Source organism: Fringilla coelebs (genome assembly GCF_963513975.1).
Source record: "Fringilla coelebs genome assembly, chromosome: 1".
Taxonomy (NCBI): Eukaryota; Metazoa; Chordata; class Aves; order Passeriformes; family Fringillidae; genus Fringilla; species Fringilla coelebs.
The window spans coordinates 97,648,275-97,667,396 of NC_140028.1; the positions used below are offsets into that span (position 1 = coordinate 97,648,275).

A 19,122-nucleotide genomic window follows, 5' to 3' on the forward strand; every position below is an offset into this window, starting at 1 on the left:
TGTAAACAACCCTACCTAAAACCCCTCCTGCAGTTTCACTGAAAAACAAAAACTTAAGATTCCTATAAAGCAAGAAAGGTTTGCTTATTTCCTCCACTTTTCCTTAAAAAGAATACCAAACAACACAACCTTTAGCAATGGTCCTACTGAAATTTTTGCATCCAGAATTTGATAAAATTAATTTCTTGCAAAGCGAAGTTGTGCTTCTGAAGACAGTATAAAACTTCATAGGCAAAAACCTTTTAAAATAAAAGCCAACATGAAACAATCATTTGTCTTTGAGGACATACCTTTTCTTTAGTAAGGAGTCACAGTATCGTGCCAGTAGCTCAGGGGATTTACTGGATGATTGAGCCATTTTTGTTACTGCATTATTATTTATGAATCGACCGCAAGCCTATGAATCACAAAAGACAGTGAAATTTTGGGAGACAATTTTTTTTTATTTTGCATAGAAATAAAAAAAAGGCCAGCATCTGCCACTACATGCACTTACTTTGTCTAGTGCAGCCACGAAGCCAGCATCATTGTTGAACGCAGACATGACTAAAGCATTGTACTTCTTATGGACATCCAACACTGTCTGTACATACATTTTTGGATCCTGCAATAAGGAGAGAGTGAATTTTGCAACCTGTTGACTTTCTGCTTCCTACTTTCTCCAAAATGGAGCTATTCACTGGCCCAAGAAAATTTTTGTGGAGAAAGTCTATGAAGTATTAGAAACATTTTAAAGGTAAACCAGTACCCAGACTAGTTCAGGTCCCTCGTCCAGGACTGACTCATGTTACTGCAAGCTTTCATTTACAGCAACCAGACTGCAGAGTGTACCACATCACACAAAGGACAACAAAGTATTTACTCAACCACTGCAAACATTTTCAAAGTGTTCCAGATTGCAAGGTGAGATGTATTCTATTACCATCTGTATGGCAGTTGTCTTTTATCAAACGGGCAGTTTTCCTTATCTCTCTCTCTGTGTGATCACACTCACTCCTCCCCCGGGAGGGGACACCTGCTGATAAGAGGCTGTTGAATGTCACTGCATGGCTGATAAGAACTACAGCATCCCATTGGGAGATGCTCTGCCCAGAGGGAGGACCAAGCATTCCTACCCTGATATAATCTGGAGGTTCTGAAACACCAGCACATCTTCTCCACTGGATTTCTCAGAGGAACAGCTGCCTCTTCCACTGGATCTTCAGAGGAAGAATACACCCTTTGCTACAGGATCCCTGCTCCAGCAGAACCACACCTGACACTCCAGGAGGACTGCAGCCACAACTCCAATTGGACTGCTACCAACACCCTGACCAACAGGGAGTCAGGTTGTGTTCTGACTCTGTCAGTGTTGTTCTAGTGTACTGCATTGTTTATTTTATCTTTTTATTTTCTTCCCTATTAAAGAACTGTCATTTCCTGCTCCCATATTTTTTTGCCTGAGAGACCCTTAATTTAAAATTTATAGCAATTCAGAGGGGTGGGGAGGGTTTACATTCTCCATTTCAGGAGAGGTTCCTGCCTTCCTTAGCAGACTCCTGTCTTTCCAAACCAAGACACAAAGACTTAAACTTACTTCAACTCACACTTGAGAGAGCTGGACAGTCATAAAATGACAGCTGCTTCAGAGGAAAATGTCTGTAGTAAGAATGTGACTGGTGTATATCCAGTAGGTACAACTTAGTAGAGAAACCTCAGTCCTTGGTAGTTCTTAAAAACGATGTGCTCAGCACCCAGTGGCAGCCAAATGCCAATAAATATCAAACTTACTGTACTCAGACTGAGTTCTTTGTGCAGTTACTGATCTTTGCTTCTCAATAAAGATGGAGTGGAGTCAAGGAGTAGGGACAATGATGGGCAAGTAAATAATCAGGCACACAGGACAGCTACTACACAACTAAAAAGACTAAAAAAGGCTGGGAGTCTTCAATTTGGAGATCAGAAGGTCTTGTAGGCTAGAAGTGGTGAAATATGGGCAGGGTTTTATCAGGATCCTGAAAAACATTTCCTGTTGCCACTGAAGACAGACACAGACTAGCATGGACCACCAATCTAATACCATGCTTGAGACGAAGAACTGAGATTATTGGGAACTTCTGAGATAAGGAATGCAAGTGGATTTGAAGGACATTCAGAAAAGTACTGATTACAAGGACTAAAAAAACCAACAAACAAAAGGCACAAAAAGCAGCCAATCTTCTGACTGAAAAGCAGTCTTGTTAATACAGTGAACAGAGACTAGAACACAACTCCTGCATTAAAGTCTAAAATAGGTGAAATGAGTCAGGCTGGTATGACTGTTTCTTTGCACTGAATACAGAGAAAGTGAGAAGCATTTGTTCACTTGATTATCTGTTTAGACACAGTACAGGTAAATGAAGTTGGGAAGAATCAATCCTAAGTGTGATAGAGGACTAACAATGAAATGATGAACAGCAATACAGTGGTGTGTGGGATATTGCAAGAAAAGGCAAGATGGTTCCCAAGGGTAACAGCCAGAGATACTGCTATGAAAATGAAGAACACAAGTGTGGAATAAGGAACAAGAGAAAGATGTGGAAACAAGAAAAAGTGTCAGAGGTAGGAAGAGTTTTGTAAATGGTTGGAGTCAACTAATACATACAAGTCTTGGACCTCCCCTCTCTGAAAGATGAAATAATTCCTGGAGAAAGAGCTTTCGTAGTTGTTTTTGTGGTCTAATTCTTCAAGGCCTAAGCAGGAAAAAACCTCAAGAGTGATGACCACTAGGGGCTGTGCGAAGCATGGAGCAGATCTGATTTCAAAATTCATGGAGACATCCACACACAAATGAAACTGAAGATTCTTGAACTTGCTTCATGATTACGTTATGATTCATAAAAGATCAATCAACCCTGCTAAAAAGCTATGCACTTAAAATGACAGAAATGAACAACAGACACTACACCCTTCAATACAGATTACTGCTTTAGTATGAAGCTATTTCAAGAACTTCTGAGGAAAGCAACAAGTGAAAAAAAACTTTGTCAAAAATCAAAGTTAATCATAGAATTATAGTGTATAGGGACCCACAAGGATCATCAAAGTCCAACCCCTGACTCTGCACAGGATCACCCTGAGAATCACCCTAATGATGGTATTATCAGTGACAATGCCTGAGAGCATTTTCCAAGCACTTCTTGAATTCCACTTTAAATAAAATTTACTAGAATCTATATTCTATCCTGATCTTGCTTTGTGAAGTGTTTCATTCTTTCTTTTCCCCTGGAAAACATCATATTGTCCATAGAGAAGAAGGCTGGCAAAGGGTTTAAAAAACTTCATGTTGCCAAGATGCAACCCTAATCAATACAAATCCAAGTTTGAAATTACAATTATGGGATAAAAATTGAAAAAACAGCCTTTCCAAAGACCTGATCTCCTCCTTATATTGTGACCTTCTCAGCCATTTACCTTCCTTCTTCTTCTTCTATTTCTCATGCTTTTCCAAACAGAATAAAGACATTATCAAAAACTCAAAACAGAAACTTTCTCTAGATAGTCCCATCCAAGTCAGAATGCCTTAAGACGATGAAATAAAATACAGTTGACTGGAGATAATGCTTCTTGAAACAGTGGACTTTCAGGTGTACTTGTATTTTAAGTGTTGGGTGTTGTATTTGCACAACCAGCTTTCCAAGCAGCATGACATCCTGACAGAGAGCGAAATCTCAAAAGGAAGCTCACCCCCCCCTCAAAACCAAATCAAAACCAAACCAAAAATCACCACAATCCACCCAAACCAAATGAAAACAAAAAAACACCCCAAAGACCCCCAAAATTTAAAGAGTAGAAACAGAGTGATAAAAATTTTGTTTTAAACCTTCTACCAACATTTGAGAATTGCCAAGTCCTTACAAATTAAATTAGTGAGAGGGAAAACAAACAAACTGGAAGTTTTATCAGGAAGCATTCACTATCCTCTAATGTAAAAGTGGCAGCACACAGAGACTTGTTTTGATGGGATACTTGCATTTAGTGCAGCTTCTCCACATTTCTCAATTGCAGCTAGACCCTGATTATGAATGTGAGTTTCCAAAAGTTTTTTCAGCTCTCCAAGGCCATCCTGGATTCGAGATACAAGGTTATACATGCGACCCAAGTCTGTAAAAAAGAAAAAAAAAAAAAAGGAAAGCTAACATTTCCCATCTGTACTGGCTATTACTTTGGGCAGCATCAGTGGTAAGAGTTGGAAATTTAAGGCAAAATATTATGTGTTGATATGACCTTAGCAGGTAAATTCAAACATTATAAATCAAATTTCCTTCAATAAAGCACTGTCAGTAAAAGACAACTCTTCAAAAAGGAAACAACTTTAACTGACTGATTACCAGTAGTAATAATTGTATTTAAAAGAAAAAAGAGGTTCTGAAAAGCATTACAATAGAACCAATGAAGGTAAAACTGCATGTTATTTCACATATGTTAAGGCTTCATATTAAAATCTTGGTTTTCAGCCAAGACTTTCCAAATCAATTAGCAATTTTGGAAAGCCCAATACCGAAGATGGTTTTGATTTTTATTATTTAGTTTTAACAGGATAGATGCTTTGTATTTTCTAAGAGCAGAACTCTTAAAAAAAAAAAGCAAACATTGAATTGGCCATAAACCAGGTTCACAATCTGCCAGTCACCTCTTGCAATCTCACCCTCACTGAACAGGCACTCCAGTGAAACTGTAAACAATCAGATTATTTACTGGAAACTACGGAGGATATTTCACCTTGTGGAACACATGTAAAGGTTGACAGCTGCATCTAGCTCTTCTGAGGTGCAAGGACTTCCCTGAAGGGCTTGTGAGCAATTTATTACCACCAGAGGATTACCAGATTAAACAAAACAGAGCAATCAATGAGCTGGTGCTCTACCTAACTCTGAAATACAACACACAGAGTTTGATGCCTCTAATACTGAAGGCATGACATTTCAGTTCAGTTAGGTTTCTGTATAACATTTTCCTTTCCTTAAAACTTTGTCAAACTTAAACTTGCAGATTTGAAAACGAAACTTTTTTTTCACTCCGTGAAAAACCATGATTGCAACCTGATGATAACTTTTATAAGAACATATGAATACCCTACAGAATTGTAGAAAAAAGATAGGAAAATAATGCCAGGCATAGATACAACAAGCTGCTGCTGTATTTACCCACAAACAAGTGTTCACAGGTTGGTTTACCAGGATGTCTGTTAGGTGAAACAAGGAAGAGATGCTACAAAGTCTCATGGAAGATTTGCATGGTAACTCCGCCTACATCATTACAGTCTTCTCCCAATAAACCCAATTATTTCCTACAGGTATTATACTGATGTAAGTATGTAACACATGAGGAATGTGTCCCACAACCTTTATAACCAGTTTATGCATTAGTTGCACAATGGATTAAAAAGTTACAGAGCACGAACAGGAGTGGCCTGTAATATGATATTCTCAGACACAGTTTCCATGGAAGGACCTCAAAAGCACTGTATTTTCAAGAGCAAAGCAATAAATATTTTAATCAAGAGCAACCTTTTATTGTAAGTTTAGGATAGTCTACCAAAGGCTATGTTAGTATATCACAAACTGGGGAATGAACAGATTACTGTGATTAAAGAGTGAATTACCAGACTGTCACTGAAAATAAATTTTCTAATCTTGAAACCTCATGAATCTTAAAAAGTGCAAGGGAACTGCTACAAATTCTGTAAGTGAAGCTTGATAACAGAAGAAAAAATATTTTGAAAAAGAAGAAAAAAATTAAGCATTTTAAAGAAAGTCTATTTAATCTTAGAAATAATCCACATGAAAGTAAACCCAAAGATACACAACTAGACAGTGCCCAAGACAAAAGATACTACTTTTCTTTTTTACCCTGACAAACTTACGGAATTGCATCACTATGGTAAGTGATTGTACTACAGGCTCACATAACCCATGAGCTTGATAAAGTAGGAGGAAAGAATAAAAGTCTGTGAAGGTGTCCTGAGTCCAGAAAAAACCTCTTTTTTCTATTGCTATTTCAATTGTCAAAAGTCATTTAGTAATTTATGAAGTCATTTCACAAACCAACACCCATTATAATCTCTTCCAATTATGGAGCAAATATTTACAAACAGAAACAACATCTGACTCAAATACTAGTACAGATTATTTACATTTGAATCAGCTAACTTCTGACCTACTAATCATGCTCAATTGCCCTTTTTGATTTCAAAGCATCTCTTCATTATCAACATGACTATTATAGATAGTAATAATTTGTAGTTGCTATTTTAAGACCAATATACAATAAGACAGAGTCATAGTTACAATTTAAAACTCTCAACTGAACAATTTTATGGTTAGTAACTTAACCACAGCATCTCTCTCATTCTGTCCCTTTCATAAGGGCAGTATTTCAGCTATACAGCCATACTCAGACTTGAAATACAGATTTAATTAGTTCCCCAGCTGGGAAATCAGAATCATGATTCATCCTCATCATCGGCATGATCCACAGGAATTAGTTCTGGCTGTTATTTTGTGCTCTCTATAAACTCTTGAAGGAACTAATACAAACCAACACAACTGACAATTCCTTAAAGATACCTAAAGTGATAATCTTCACTTATTTCAGAGGAAGTGTTGAAGAAGTCTTTATTCTATGTATTCTCTATGACAATATAAATTTGATCTATTTACAACACTTAAGAATCATTTTCACAGCCAAAATTAACTCATCAATTAATAATTTCCACCCTTTCCTTGTCCTCTATATGCAATATTATGTATTTTATATATTCTATTTTAAAAGCTGCTTATTTGCATCTATTCCTCTTTTAACATTTCCGATACATACTCCTGAACACTCTGGATTTTAAAATTCTCAGTGCTGACTCGGGAAGATCCACAGATTAAACTGAAACAGCTGGAAAGAGTACTGGTCTGTTTTTCACCTCCCATCTCTCCCACACAAGATTCAGCTCCTGCTGGAAAAATGGCTCAAATGCTCTTGAAACTCTTCCAGCCATGTTAAGAGAAATGAAACTAGTGCTGTTCTGCCTTAATATCTGGGATTGGGGTAGGGTCCTTGAAGCAGTGTCATCAGCCATGTTGATTTCATTAAAACCTGTTTGTCCATCAGTTCAGTGACTATCTTCCCTCTTAATCTAATTCCCGAACACAAGACATTTAGCTAGCACTAGATTGTACATTATTCACAATTCATCAGGGAGGAGAGCTCTAAGCCTAAAGCCAGCGTTTGAAACGTCTTACCTTCATTTTTGTCAGCATCCAACAAATTCTGAAACTCTGTATGAAATATCTCCAGATGTTTTTCGATAAGTACTTGCTCACACTTTCGTGCTAACTCATCTTGTGTGCTCTCATGGAGATATACCTGAACTCTACGCTGCTCCTCAAGAAGGCGAGCTTCAGCCTACACAAACACAGAGAAAACATGAAACCCACAGGGAAGGCAGAACACGAATCCAACAGCAGAAAACAGGTGACTTGTTCAGTCAATTCTTCTAGAAAACAACAACAAGAAGCAAACTTCTCTCTAGTCTGGTGTTGTGAACCACCTACTTTAGCAGTTATTTTTCCAGGAATCATAATATACATTTGGAATTGATGTTTATGTTGATGAAAATACAATGTGCTGTTTAAATGGCGGGGGAGAATCACAGCAAAACTGTTTTCCTCTCGCTTGTGAATAAGGAGTTTACAGATGGAAATCTGCTGTCAGAAAAAGAGAAAGCTGCTGACATGAGACGCTGGCAGTTTTAGGATCAGCAAGCTCTCCAGCTACAGAGGTAGTTTTGTTTAAGACAAACATGAATGTATTTCATGGCTCCACAAAACTAAAAGGCAGGAAACTACAATTTAACACAATGCCCATGACAAATTTATTTGAATAGTTTCATCTACATTCTTACACAGAAAAGCTTCCCAATAAACCACAGTCATTTAAATTATACTCGCATTTAATCTGGCATATGAAATGCTACATATGCCTATCTTCTTGGCAAACTAAAATTCTAAATGTCACTCAAGGAATAGAACTTATGCTGAAATGTAAAACTGAAATTGTTTACATAACAATTATCTCTATTTTATTTGCAAAAGTGTTAAGGATTCACATTACAAACCATTTGTAACCTCAGCACATTATTAGGGATAAAGGGCATATGCCTTCTTATCAGCCTGAATTATTTAAATTAACAACATCATCAAGAAAATGGGATTAGGTTAATTCATTGTCCTGGTATGCCAGAGTAACAAGTAAGCAAGAAAGATTGTATTCTGGACAATAAAAAAGGAACAGCTACACTGAAAGTGCACTGCACCACACAGAGACAGTTTTAAATCATCTAAGTCACTGTTAGCTTCACTTGTTCTGCAACGATTTAGCACTTAGGTCTTGTGAAATGGCCCTGGATTACCGTATCCTAGAGCTAAAGCAGTACTGATCAAAAAATAGGAAATGAAATCAGCAACTTGAGAAGGGGTACAAGCTCCAGCTCCAGAGTACGTGCCAGTTTCTTACCAGTAAGGAATAACAACTTCCTTACTTAGAGCAAATAGCAGCAAATCTTTCTTATGAACATTGGAACTACTTAGCCTGTATTTAATCAATTTTGTATTTCTGTAGTTCAGGAAATTCCACCACTTCTGATGCTGCTTCTTAAAATATCCTTAGACTTCGGCTTTTAATTCTAACAGTCAACTCTCATTGTGAGTTCTTCTATGAAAAGAAATATTTACTGTAACTTCATGTTTCCTTACACTCTCTGTTTTATTTGGTGTTCTTATAACTCCATTTTCCTTTTAAAGTCACATTTCAGAAACAAGGGAAAAATAATTAGTTCACACAACAGTATCTTCACTTGTTTCAACCATAAAGATGAAAAGTTCAGTGGAACACTATATTTCAAGGAACAGTCTTAAAAAATACTGACCTTTTTCCCTACAGCACATCAGGCTATGCCAGCTTTACTCATGAGTTCTGGCCTGAGAAGAAAAATTCACAATCCTTCTAAACTCAGTAAGTCTGCCTATATAACCACATACACAAATCCTAGCTCTAGTTAAGATTTCATTGACTATTCTACAAGACACTACCACAATTCTCCCTGTAACACAGTAACAGTCATGCTATGCTGGTGTGCCCTAGGATACTTTAAGGTTTCTTTTTATTTTGCAATGCTATTTATCAAGGGACTGAACTTAAAGTACAGTGCTCCAGTGAGAATGTCAAGTAAGTGTACTGACAGCAGATTACTCTGTTCACAGTTCATGTTTCCACCAGATTACTTGTAAGATCTTACAGCCACTAGTGTGTAAGGAAATGCCAAGAGTGCCCAGATGGCTTGTATACATCTCTAATATATTAATTTGAGCAGATACATAAGGCTACATACACATTTTCCTGCTGAACATTTCCTCTGCTGTCTGCTAACTTTGTATGTGATTTCAGCTTCAAACAAAGCAAGTTTCTTTGTGTTGTTCAGTGGATTTCTGAAGCCTTGAGGATTGTTTGGGGTACTAATCAGTTACTTCTACTTGCCCGTAATCTCTAGTTCTCGAAATAGCAATGACCTTCAGACAGCTTCTTATTGTCCTGTATCAAGGAAGTCTGGATGGGCCAGTCATTCAGGTTCTGAACGACTGAAATTTCCCTACTTTCTCTTTATACATACATTAGGATTAAAGTTAAAACAAGAACTTGAAAGGGAAGTAGCAAAAAATAATTAATTCACCAACAGATAAGTAAACATAGGTTGGTCTGGTAATTATTGGGAAACTACTAAAGGCACAATTCCTTTTACTGTGTTATTTCTAGGACTTCCCCTCCAATCTTTTAGTTTTTCTTTTTTTTGGGTAATTCATTGACTTTAATGCCAAGAGTTAAGAAAGGATGTGTTCTGTGGTAAAAAGCATCACACAAAGAATATTGCAGGGAGGGATGTGTATCTGCACATTACATACTTGAAAAGTGATCTTATTTTTTACCTAACCTGAAAGGGAATAAACAAGCAGCAATTCAGAAAGTGAAGAAAAGTACTCAGAAAAGAATACATGAAGCAGCACTTGTCCAAGGTGGAAGGTGACCTATCTACTACCGGGTCAGTAGGACTGACCTAATAACCTGGCCAGAAATAGCCAATGTTTATCCTGCTTGCCCTCAGTTGCCCTGTCTGGGATCCCCAAAACTAGAGACAAGTTAAGAATTTAAATCTGCCCTCTGTTGATGAGAAGTACTTTGTAGGGGTTCATGACACTAAAATATTCTGAGAGAATTAAAGCTAATTAATGATGTATTTCCTTAGCCAGCTTGCTCAGGAAGGTACTTCAATAAATGCGTCAACACACTGTTCCTTGTACAGGAATGGTAAACTTGTGGTCTTAAAGCAGAATTATTGCTTTGGTGTCCTGAAGTCTAAAAAAATCTGAATTTATTTTAACTTAATGTTCTGTTTTGACTGTTCAGAAAGTTCCATACTCTCACTGTACTCACTGAAATGTGGTAAGGAGACAAACTTCAGACCAGATAAACAGAGAAGCAAATCACTACAGGGAAAACCAGCTATCTGTTTCTGTAAAATAACCATCATTTTAAGAAATTGATAACAAAAGCCCAGAATTTATATTCCTTTGTCTCTAAAAAAATCGGTATCCAGAAAAACAAAAACCACAAAGCAGATTAAGTAATTTACCTTCTTCATGTACTCTGTGACTGGGTTCTGTTGCAAGAATTCAGTACTTTCTCGTGTATAAAATCTCTCTGTGTCAGCAAGAAACTGAGATTCAAAGGATTCTTTATAGACAGTTAGTGTAGGTCCTTTTGCAAATGCATCATCTTCATTCAGCCCCAGCTCCACTAAAGGAAAAAAACACAATCAAACAAAAAAGACCAAGAAATAAAAAAATTGGTTTTTATGAAGTGGTCTTCTGCAAATAAACAAGGGCACTTCTAACTTAGATGAAAGCAATCATTTGGGACTGCACCAGCACCACTTTTTAAAAAGTACATTGATTTTGCATTTTAAAACTATCAGCACAAGACATTACTAAGGTCAACTATACTTTTAGATACATTTCTTAAATGTAGGATTATAGGGTTTGGAAAACTTCACTATCTCAAAGGCTAGTTCAAATTCTCCTTTCATTTTTCCCTCTTAAGAGTTCCAGGTTATATGCTTTTGCTTTTATTAATGAAACTAGTCAGTAATTTGGATGGCAATGTTCTCAATATTATACAAAAGGGAAAAAGTAACCCCACTCTGCTATGCAGACTACCGTCCTTCCCCACTTCCAGATTTAGCTCCTTAATAGCTGATTTGTAAATGATGAACACTCTTGTCTATCAGTTGCACTCTCAAGTTTCACAAATACGGTATAATCATCTGTTTTGTATAAAGTATCAGTCAAATGTGAAGTTAAACAATACAAAACTGCATTTACATTACTGTAAAAAAAATCTTTACTGGACATAAAGAAGAGGTGGGATGTTACTTCTGGGCTCTGATAGGGTATATAAATTTCTTTATTTTTAAAAAAGTAACAGAATCTTAAAGAAATCACATTTACCATAGGATTGTACAACTCCACTGATCAGCCTTGTATTGATAGTTTCACCATTTCTTTCCTTTTCAATCAATTTCAACACTGCATTTGTTACCTTAGAAAACAGGGATTAAAAGTTAAGTCAAGCACAGAGAAAGCAGCTGGTAGATCAAGTACCATACTTAATTAGGAGTCTATTTCCATATTCAAGAAAAGTCAGACACCTTCAGAAAAACATTTAAGGAGATCTGAACATATCAAGTTCCTACAGAGAATGATACTCCTTTAAGTTACACAACATAATTACAGTCTGATTAGTGGTAAGGTGTATATGGGTATTAAAGTGCTTAGTATCTTTTTTCTTTAATTTCAAAAAAACACCTTCAAAGCTGAACTTCTCTCTTTTTTATATCTGAAATACAAAACACTGAAATACAAGACCTGAGCTAACTACCTCTTCTTTGGACAAATACTCTGCTGTAACTACTTCAACATGAAGTACTGTTAAGAAGTAAAATCAACATACACATGTACCTAAAAATTGTGATGGAATGCCTTGTTTTATGTTGTGCTGATTCACTGATTTTAAACATTTGGTTGACCTGAGTCTCCCAGGCATCACTGTAAATCTAACAACTCACAGTAACATTAGGAGAGACCAAAATCCCAGCCTGTCCCTATCTGTTCTCATCCAATCTTGACTCCCAAACCTTAAGATATGACTGTCATCAGCCTGTACTCCTGCCTAGCTTAGTAACCACTGAAATTGTTAGTTCAAGTCCCCTTAGCTTTAAAAGAAAAAGCCAAGGGTCCTTCCTCTCAGTAGAGAGATAACAGAACAGTCTTGGTATCAAGGTTCAATCACACACACAAAGGCTTATTCCTTCAAATACCTATCTTTTTTTTTAGTATCACAAAGGAGAAGCAGAAGGCTCCATTTTATTTTTCAGGTCTGTGCACGCCACCATGCCCCCAGGTTCCTTGAAGCAGTTACTTACAATATATGAAATTAACCCCTAACCTATAAAATAACACTACAGTTGTAATATATTAATATATACATACCTGCTTATTTAATGGCCTGAATAAGCAGTCTCGCCAGGTCACCAAGGCAAGCTAGAAGTAAAAGAGGGGAAAATAAAGATGGAATAAATATTTACATATACACATATACATGTAGGGTAACTCCCTTTAAGGAAAGCTGATGCAGTATGCAAACTAATGAGAACTTCTAAAACTATATTTTGGCACACACATTTCTCTCAAGCAATGAGACTGTTTCACATTAAAATGACAACCGGGTTTACCACTGCCTTTACTAAGTTGTTCCTTTTTCCACCAGGGGATCCACTGCCAACTCTGGAAACTAACAAAACCCACTTTGAGTGACTTTGAAAACACACAGCTTTTTTTGTTGTCAGTTTCCAAGCTGACATAGTCCCTTAGAATTAGGCTACTAAAGTCAAGAGGAAGGGAACTAAGGATGCCAACTGTTTTTCTACCACATGCCGAACTATTTTAGTGAAGCAGGAAAATACTTTCCTAATTCTTCACTTTCCTAATTCTTCACCAGTAAGGACAATAACTATCCTTTATTAAAAAAAACTCTTTTAGTAGTCTGGGATACAGAAGTACTGTTCTTATTTATATTACTTCATGTTATAAAAAAATTATCAAGATCCCATATCAATCTTTCAGAACTGCACAAAAATAACTTACACTACAAACCAAATGTTGTCTGTATCTTAGCAGCTTGGATGCTAAAAAATTTGTAGCAATGTACTGAAGTCAGAAAAAAATATTATTTACTGCTTCATTTGGTGTTTGAAATGCTTGGCTGAATTTTAAGTGGGATGACAAGGCCACACTGAGGCACACAGACAACACTAAGCAGCAAATATTCAGACAACCCTCAACAGTCTACTGCTGAAGACCCAATGCATACAAGGCAGATGAGACATCTCATAGGCTTAGACCTTGGAATTTTTACAAATATACTGAGGTAGGAGTAGGGAAAGGAGGGACAATGCCGCTTTGCCCACTTCTACAAAATGTCTATGAACCTCCTACAAGATTCAAGGAGTGATCTATAGAATGATAATGCAAACATGGCAGATGGAATGGAAAAAAATCACTCAGTTCAAAAAACTACTTACTGAATAAATTTCATATATTCCTTTACGACCTTCATCGCACTCACGACGAACCCAATGTCGATTGAGGTAGGCACATATCCCATTCAATACCTTGCTTGAAAACCTATAATCTTCCCACTGTTGAGTGTAGAATTTTAGCACACTCTCATCCATCAAATCTTCACCATCCTGAAATTACATGTTTGCCAGTACTGTTGTGCGATTTTAAGGGACAACCAAGACATATCAGGGTACACAAACTAACTATGTAATAAACCTACGCCATGCAATGTATTTACAGGAAACACACTGCTAATACATTTAGTTCTACATTAGTAAAGCACAAAGCCAGTATGAGATTTTGAAATTAAAAGGCTGGGAAAAAAATGCACATCACAGACAAAGTTCCAGAAGACTCCCTGTTCCTCTGGATGCAAGACAACATCCAGCTCTTTTAGTAGTTTATTTATTAAACTAAAATAAAGGCTACTGTCAGGCATTTTCAACATGACAGGCATCCATTTTTTCAGCAGTCCTAATATGCTGGTTAATTGCTTGGAAAGCCTAGCTATTCTTGCTCATGTACATGACAGTACTTAAGATGTCATGTAACATTACTTCTATAAAACACAGGAATACTGTTTCGGCTTGAAAAGGAAAAGCAGCTCACAGGTACAAGCTTAGGGACTGATCTGTGTCTGAGGTACAAAACATTCTAATGGCTACGGAGACAAAAGCACCTTTTAAGATTATTCAGTTTACTTCCAGTGGCTGCATACACCTCAGGCTCACTGATACAGCTATTTTTCTCACCCCAGTTTATGTTACTACAAGTGTGGATGGATCTCATACCCCATCTTACCTTAAGGAGATTAGTCAAGTAGTTCTTCAGAAATTCTTTTAGCCGTTTGTACAATTCCAAGCCAACAAACTGAGCACCTCCAGGTGTCTGGCCCTTTTTCGATTTAGAAGGAGGTACTCCAGCTCCCCGTGCTTGATTAGACTGGTGTACACTGGTACAGTAGTTATAAACATGACTGACAGGAAAGTTAAGGAATACATTTGCCACCATAAGACATTAAAAATACAATGAAAAACAATGCTGATTTCAGTAAGTTATTATTTATACAACTGTGAATGACTTAAAACATAGTGCATTACAAGATGCACCAACTTACATCAAATCATATCACAGCTAAGAAAATTAAGTAATTTTCAGCGGAATTATCTGCACCAAAATTGTGTCAGACTGAGAGCACTGCAAGTACTGACCCCAACATTAAATTCATTTAACGCTTACTTAACAAGGCCATCAAGAGAACAAAGCAGTAGAATTTGCTGATAAGATTATTTAAATGGAATTTATTTGATCTATTATATTGGTCTTCTATAAATATATAAGCTTTCATTTGAACTGAAAGAAATTTCAATACCAGCCTCAAGCAACATTCAGTAGTTGAAAACACAAGAGAATACTTTTGCATTCTTTCAAACACCATTCTCTATAAAAGATTTGGCCACTTCAGATTGGCACACAGGACGAACCTGGAAAGCAGTAATGGTGAGACACACACACATTTAAATGCACACCATAAGATGAGATTCACTATAACCCAATTTCAGGCTACAAGTTAATCCCAAAATTTTAGTGTAAAATCACAGTCACAGAGTTGTTTAGATCAGAAAAGACTTCAAAGATGAGTCCAATCATTAATATAGCACCACCAAGTCCACCACTAAACCATCTCCCTAATCACCTGATCTAAGGGTCTTAGAAATCTCCAGCGTCTCCAGAGACAATGATTCCACCACCTATCTGGGCACATCATTCCAATGCAGGACAACAGTTACAGTAAAGAAAGTTTTCCTAATATCCAACCTACATCTCCTCTGATGCAACTTAGGGCTATTTCCTCTTGTCCTGTTGCTGATTACATGGGAGAAAGGAATGACCCTCACTTTGCTAGAGACTCCTTACAGGTAGTTGTAGAGAGCAATGAGGTTCCCCCTGAGCCTCCTTTTTTCCAGGCTAAACACTCCCAGTTCCCAGCTAAACACTTCAGCTTCTCCTCATCAGCCTTGTGCTCCAGGCCCTCCCTCAGCTCTGTTGCCCTTCTCTGGACATGCTCTAGCTCCTCAATATCTTTCCTGTTGTGAGAAGCCCAGAACTGGACACAGGATTCGAGGTGCTAAGCATAGCAGGACCATCACTGCCCTGGTCCTGCTGGCCACACTATTGCTGATACAGGCCAGGATGCCACTGGCCTTCTTGGCCACCTGGATGTATACCGGCTCACGTTCTGACAGCTGCCAAACAGCACCCCCAGGTCCTTTTCCATAGGGCAGCTTTGCAGCCACTCTTCCCCCAACCTGCAGCACTGCCTGGGGTTGTTGTGGTTGAAATGCAGGACCCAGCACTTGGCTTTGCTGAACCTTGTACCACAGGCCTCAGCTCACTGGTCCTGCCTCTCTGGACCCCTCTGCAGAGCCCACCCACACTCCAGCAGATCAGCGCCCTCAGCCAACTCGGTGTGCCCTGCCAAATCCCTAAGGGTGCACTTGATCCCCTTGTCTCAGTCACTGCTGAACAGAATTGGCTCCAGCACTGATCCTTGGGAAGAAGGCTTGTGACTGGCTGCCTGCTTGCTGCCTTGCTGCATCCATTCATACAAATGCACTTGGTTGGGCTGTTGATCCCACCATCTTTCTTTTTGGCTAGAAGCCCTAATTCCTACGTAACCAGGCAATTCTGTGGTTTCTAACACAGTGACCCTTTTTTCTTTGCTGCCACATGGATCTCCATTGCTTACCTCCACTGAGAAATTAGACTGAAGGACCTCACTAGTACACCATCCCTCAAACACTGGCATGCTGCCCCCTGGTTTTATCCCTTTTTCTTTTCAAATCTCTCTCTAGAAGACCTCTAGAAACTCTGGTATCTGCAAAGACACTTTTCCCTTTTTGAGACAGGTGTACCGTGTCTGTCACCAGCAGGCCTGATGTCATATAAACCTAGCACTAGGTTGTTTAGGGTTTTTTTGTTTGTTTGTTTTTTAACAATAAAATCTGCCACTGACACCAGGCTCAGAGCCAAGTATTGATCTGCCAGCTCTTCCTGTTCATTCCTTCATTATTTCTTGGAATTGCAAAGAGAAAAGTATGAAAACTACTTCAGCTTCTGATCTCTTAAACCGTCATCCCAAGTCCCTGAACTCTCTTGATTACCTTTAGAGTTCTTGTTGCAACTTCACTGCTGTCTACCTGAAAAGTCTGAGAATTGTCCCAGGGTAGGAAGCCTGCTCTTTACTTCTTTAAGCCAGGTATCAGAGATGCAGAAGATGACACGAGCAAGTGGCAGCAATATTTTTTCCTCTTATACTACTACAGCCTGGAAGACTTCCTATAACTGTTAATGCAACATTTCAAGAACGTATTCTGTTTTCTGATCTAAAAAATTCAAATATTCAGAATTCTTCCTAAGTAGTAAGTGGAAGTCATATTCTCCCAAACACTTCAAATAGAAAAGCATTCTTAAAGAAGCTTCATTCCACAAGCAAGAAAAATAAACTAGCTAGGTACCACCTAGACTGAACTTGATGAGAACTCAAATCTGACAATAAAAATCACCCTGATGACTCACACAAACAACAATCAGCCAAAAGGAATGAAGCTACTGGGCACTTACTCTTCTACTGCCAGTCCAAGGATAGGCTTTTGAGTCACATCCTTGTTAGAAAACATTGCATTAACCAATCCAGAATGTTCAATTTGGCTTTGTGTTTTCACAAAATCATTAAGATGGAAGAAGCCTTCAAGATCGAGTCCTATCCATGCTGTAACACCTCAACTAAACCATGGCACCCAATGCCATATCCAGTCTTTTTTAAACACATCTAGGAATGTGTTTAACACCTCCTAACACCTCCACCAGCAGACCATTCCAGTACTTTAACCCTCAACAGAAGCGGACCCAGCTTTAACCACTAGACACAGCACACCATGACCTAGGAAATTAATATATTGCGGAGACTTGACTTTTATCTTTCCCTTCACAAAGTCCAGCACAATAGAATAGCAAGACATCAGCACAAATAAATACTAAGAAAATTATAAACCACAAATATACGATGCATTACAGTCATTATAAACAGATTTGCTTCTAAGTAGTAAAGCTCAAGAGGCAAATTGTCTCCAAATATCTAGTTAACTTCCTTGTAATTAATTTCATAAAACACTTCATAGACAAAACACCCCCAAACTGGGTTTAATGATCAGAGTATCCTGCATGCCACCAGGAACAAGGCTCAGGGTCTTCACATCAAGTAGCATGGAAAGCCTACTCACAGCCTATATTTACATGCTTGTTTAGAAAGTCATTGCATTCTGTTTAAATAAATAACTCTTTGCCTAAGATTAACCCTTTTTGAAAAGACACAGTGTACGTTTATTTCTTATCTGTTACCTCATCCAGATGCCAAGTAAGTAAATTTCTCATAATGTCAACCAACAACATAAAGATTTCATTTGTAGTGAATTGAAGCAATTGAACTTTTAATCAGCCTCTTATCTCTATCAGCCACTAATTTCCTGGACATTAATGATTTCTTCCATGTCCTAGTCATTTGTTTGCTCAAATTCCCTGGCACTGTTGCTATTTTACTATCTATACTTTGATTTCAGAATTCTCTGTTCAAGTGAAGAACAAGACACAGCACAACCATTTTCCTCTAGATATGCGACTTACTTTCTTGCCACAAACAAGAAAAGCAGGTTAAGAAAAGCAGGTAACCTGCTACGCAACATGGCAATTTTAAAATAGCTAATATATAAATTTCTCTAAATTGTTTATGGAAAGCCTCTCCATCATGATACTAGAAAATTAGGGCTGATTCATAAATACCCCCTTGACAATCTTGCCTTCTTCTTCCCCTCTCTCATCCCAAGTGGCTTTGAGCAAGCCTGAAAATAGGAAGACTGTCCAGATGAAGGGTAATTCTTGCAGTGTTGAGAATACTGCCTGATAAAAACATTCTATTCATCTCTATAAACAATCAAAACAGCCTTCAGAAAAATAAAAGGCCAAGATTAGAAGACATAAGCCTTTTTCTTACCCCATATATTTTACTATTAAACCCAGGATTCATTGCAAACACAGAGACTGGGACCTTTTGTCCATGCCTGACAGTAATGACCTCAGAGCTACAACAAAAGTTATTCCAGTAATGCTCATCTTTAGCTTTCATCTTTCATTCTGGCTTGAGATTAGCTAGCCAAAGGGTCTAAGACAGCACTGTTGAAGTGCTCTAGTTTCATTGTTCCATACAAGTCAAACTGAAGTTAGTTTGCAAGCGTAACTCTTTGACATATTCTACATAAAGCATGCTCTCTCACACTTTGTTTACAATCTGTCCCCCCATCTGCTAGAGCCAGCAACTGACAGA

At 37.8% G+C, this 19,122-nt stretch overlaps 1 protein-coding gene across 2 annotated transcripts in view; it reads right to left on the reverse strand.

Annotated features, from left to right (window-relative positions):
• The window catches only part of CUL1 (cullin 1), a 52,766-nt gene that overhangs the window by 10,327 nt on the left and 23,317 nt on the right, over positions 1-19,122 (reverse strand). For both annotated transcript variants that reach the window (XM_084217664.1, XM_084217663.1), the window contains exons 3-11: positions 14,544-14,718; positions 13,703-13,870; positions 12,612-12,662; positions 11,571-11,661; positions 10,697-10,860; positions 7,254-7,416; positions 3,992-4,122; positions 497-604; positions 291-397 (exon numbers count right to left, since the gene is read on the reverse strand). In XM_084217664.1, the coding sequence (XP_084073790.1) occupies positions 291-397; positions 497-604; positions 3,992-4,122; positions 7,254-7,416; positions 10,697-10,860; positions 11,571-11,661; positions 12,612-12,662; positions 13,703-13,870; positions 14,544-14,718 (1,158 nt within the window). The remainder of the gene's footprint in view (positions 1-290; positions 398-496; positions 605-3,991; positions 4,123-7,253; positions 7,417-10,696; positions 10,861-11,570; positions 11,662-12,611; positions 12,663-13,702; positions 13,871-14,543; positions 14,719-19,122) is intronic.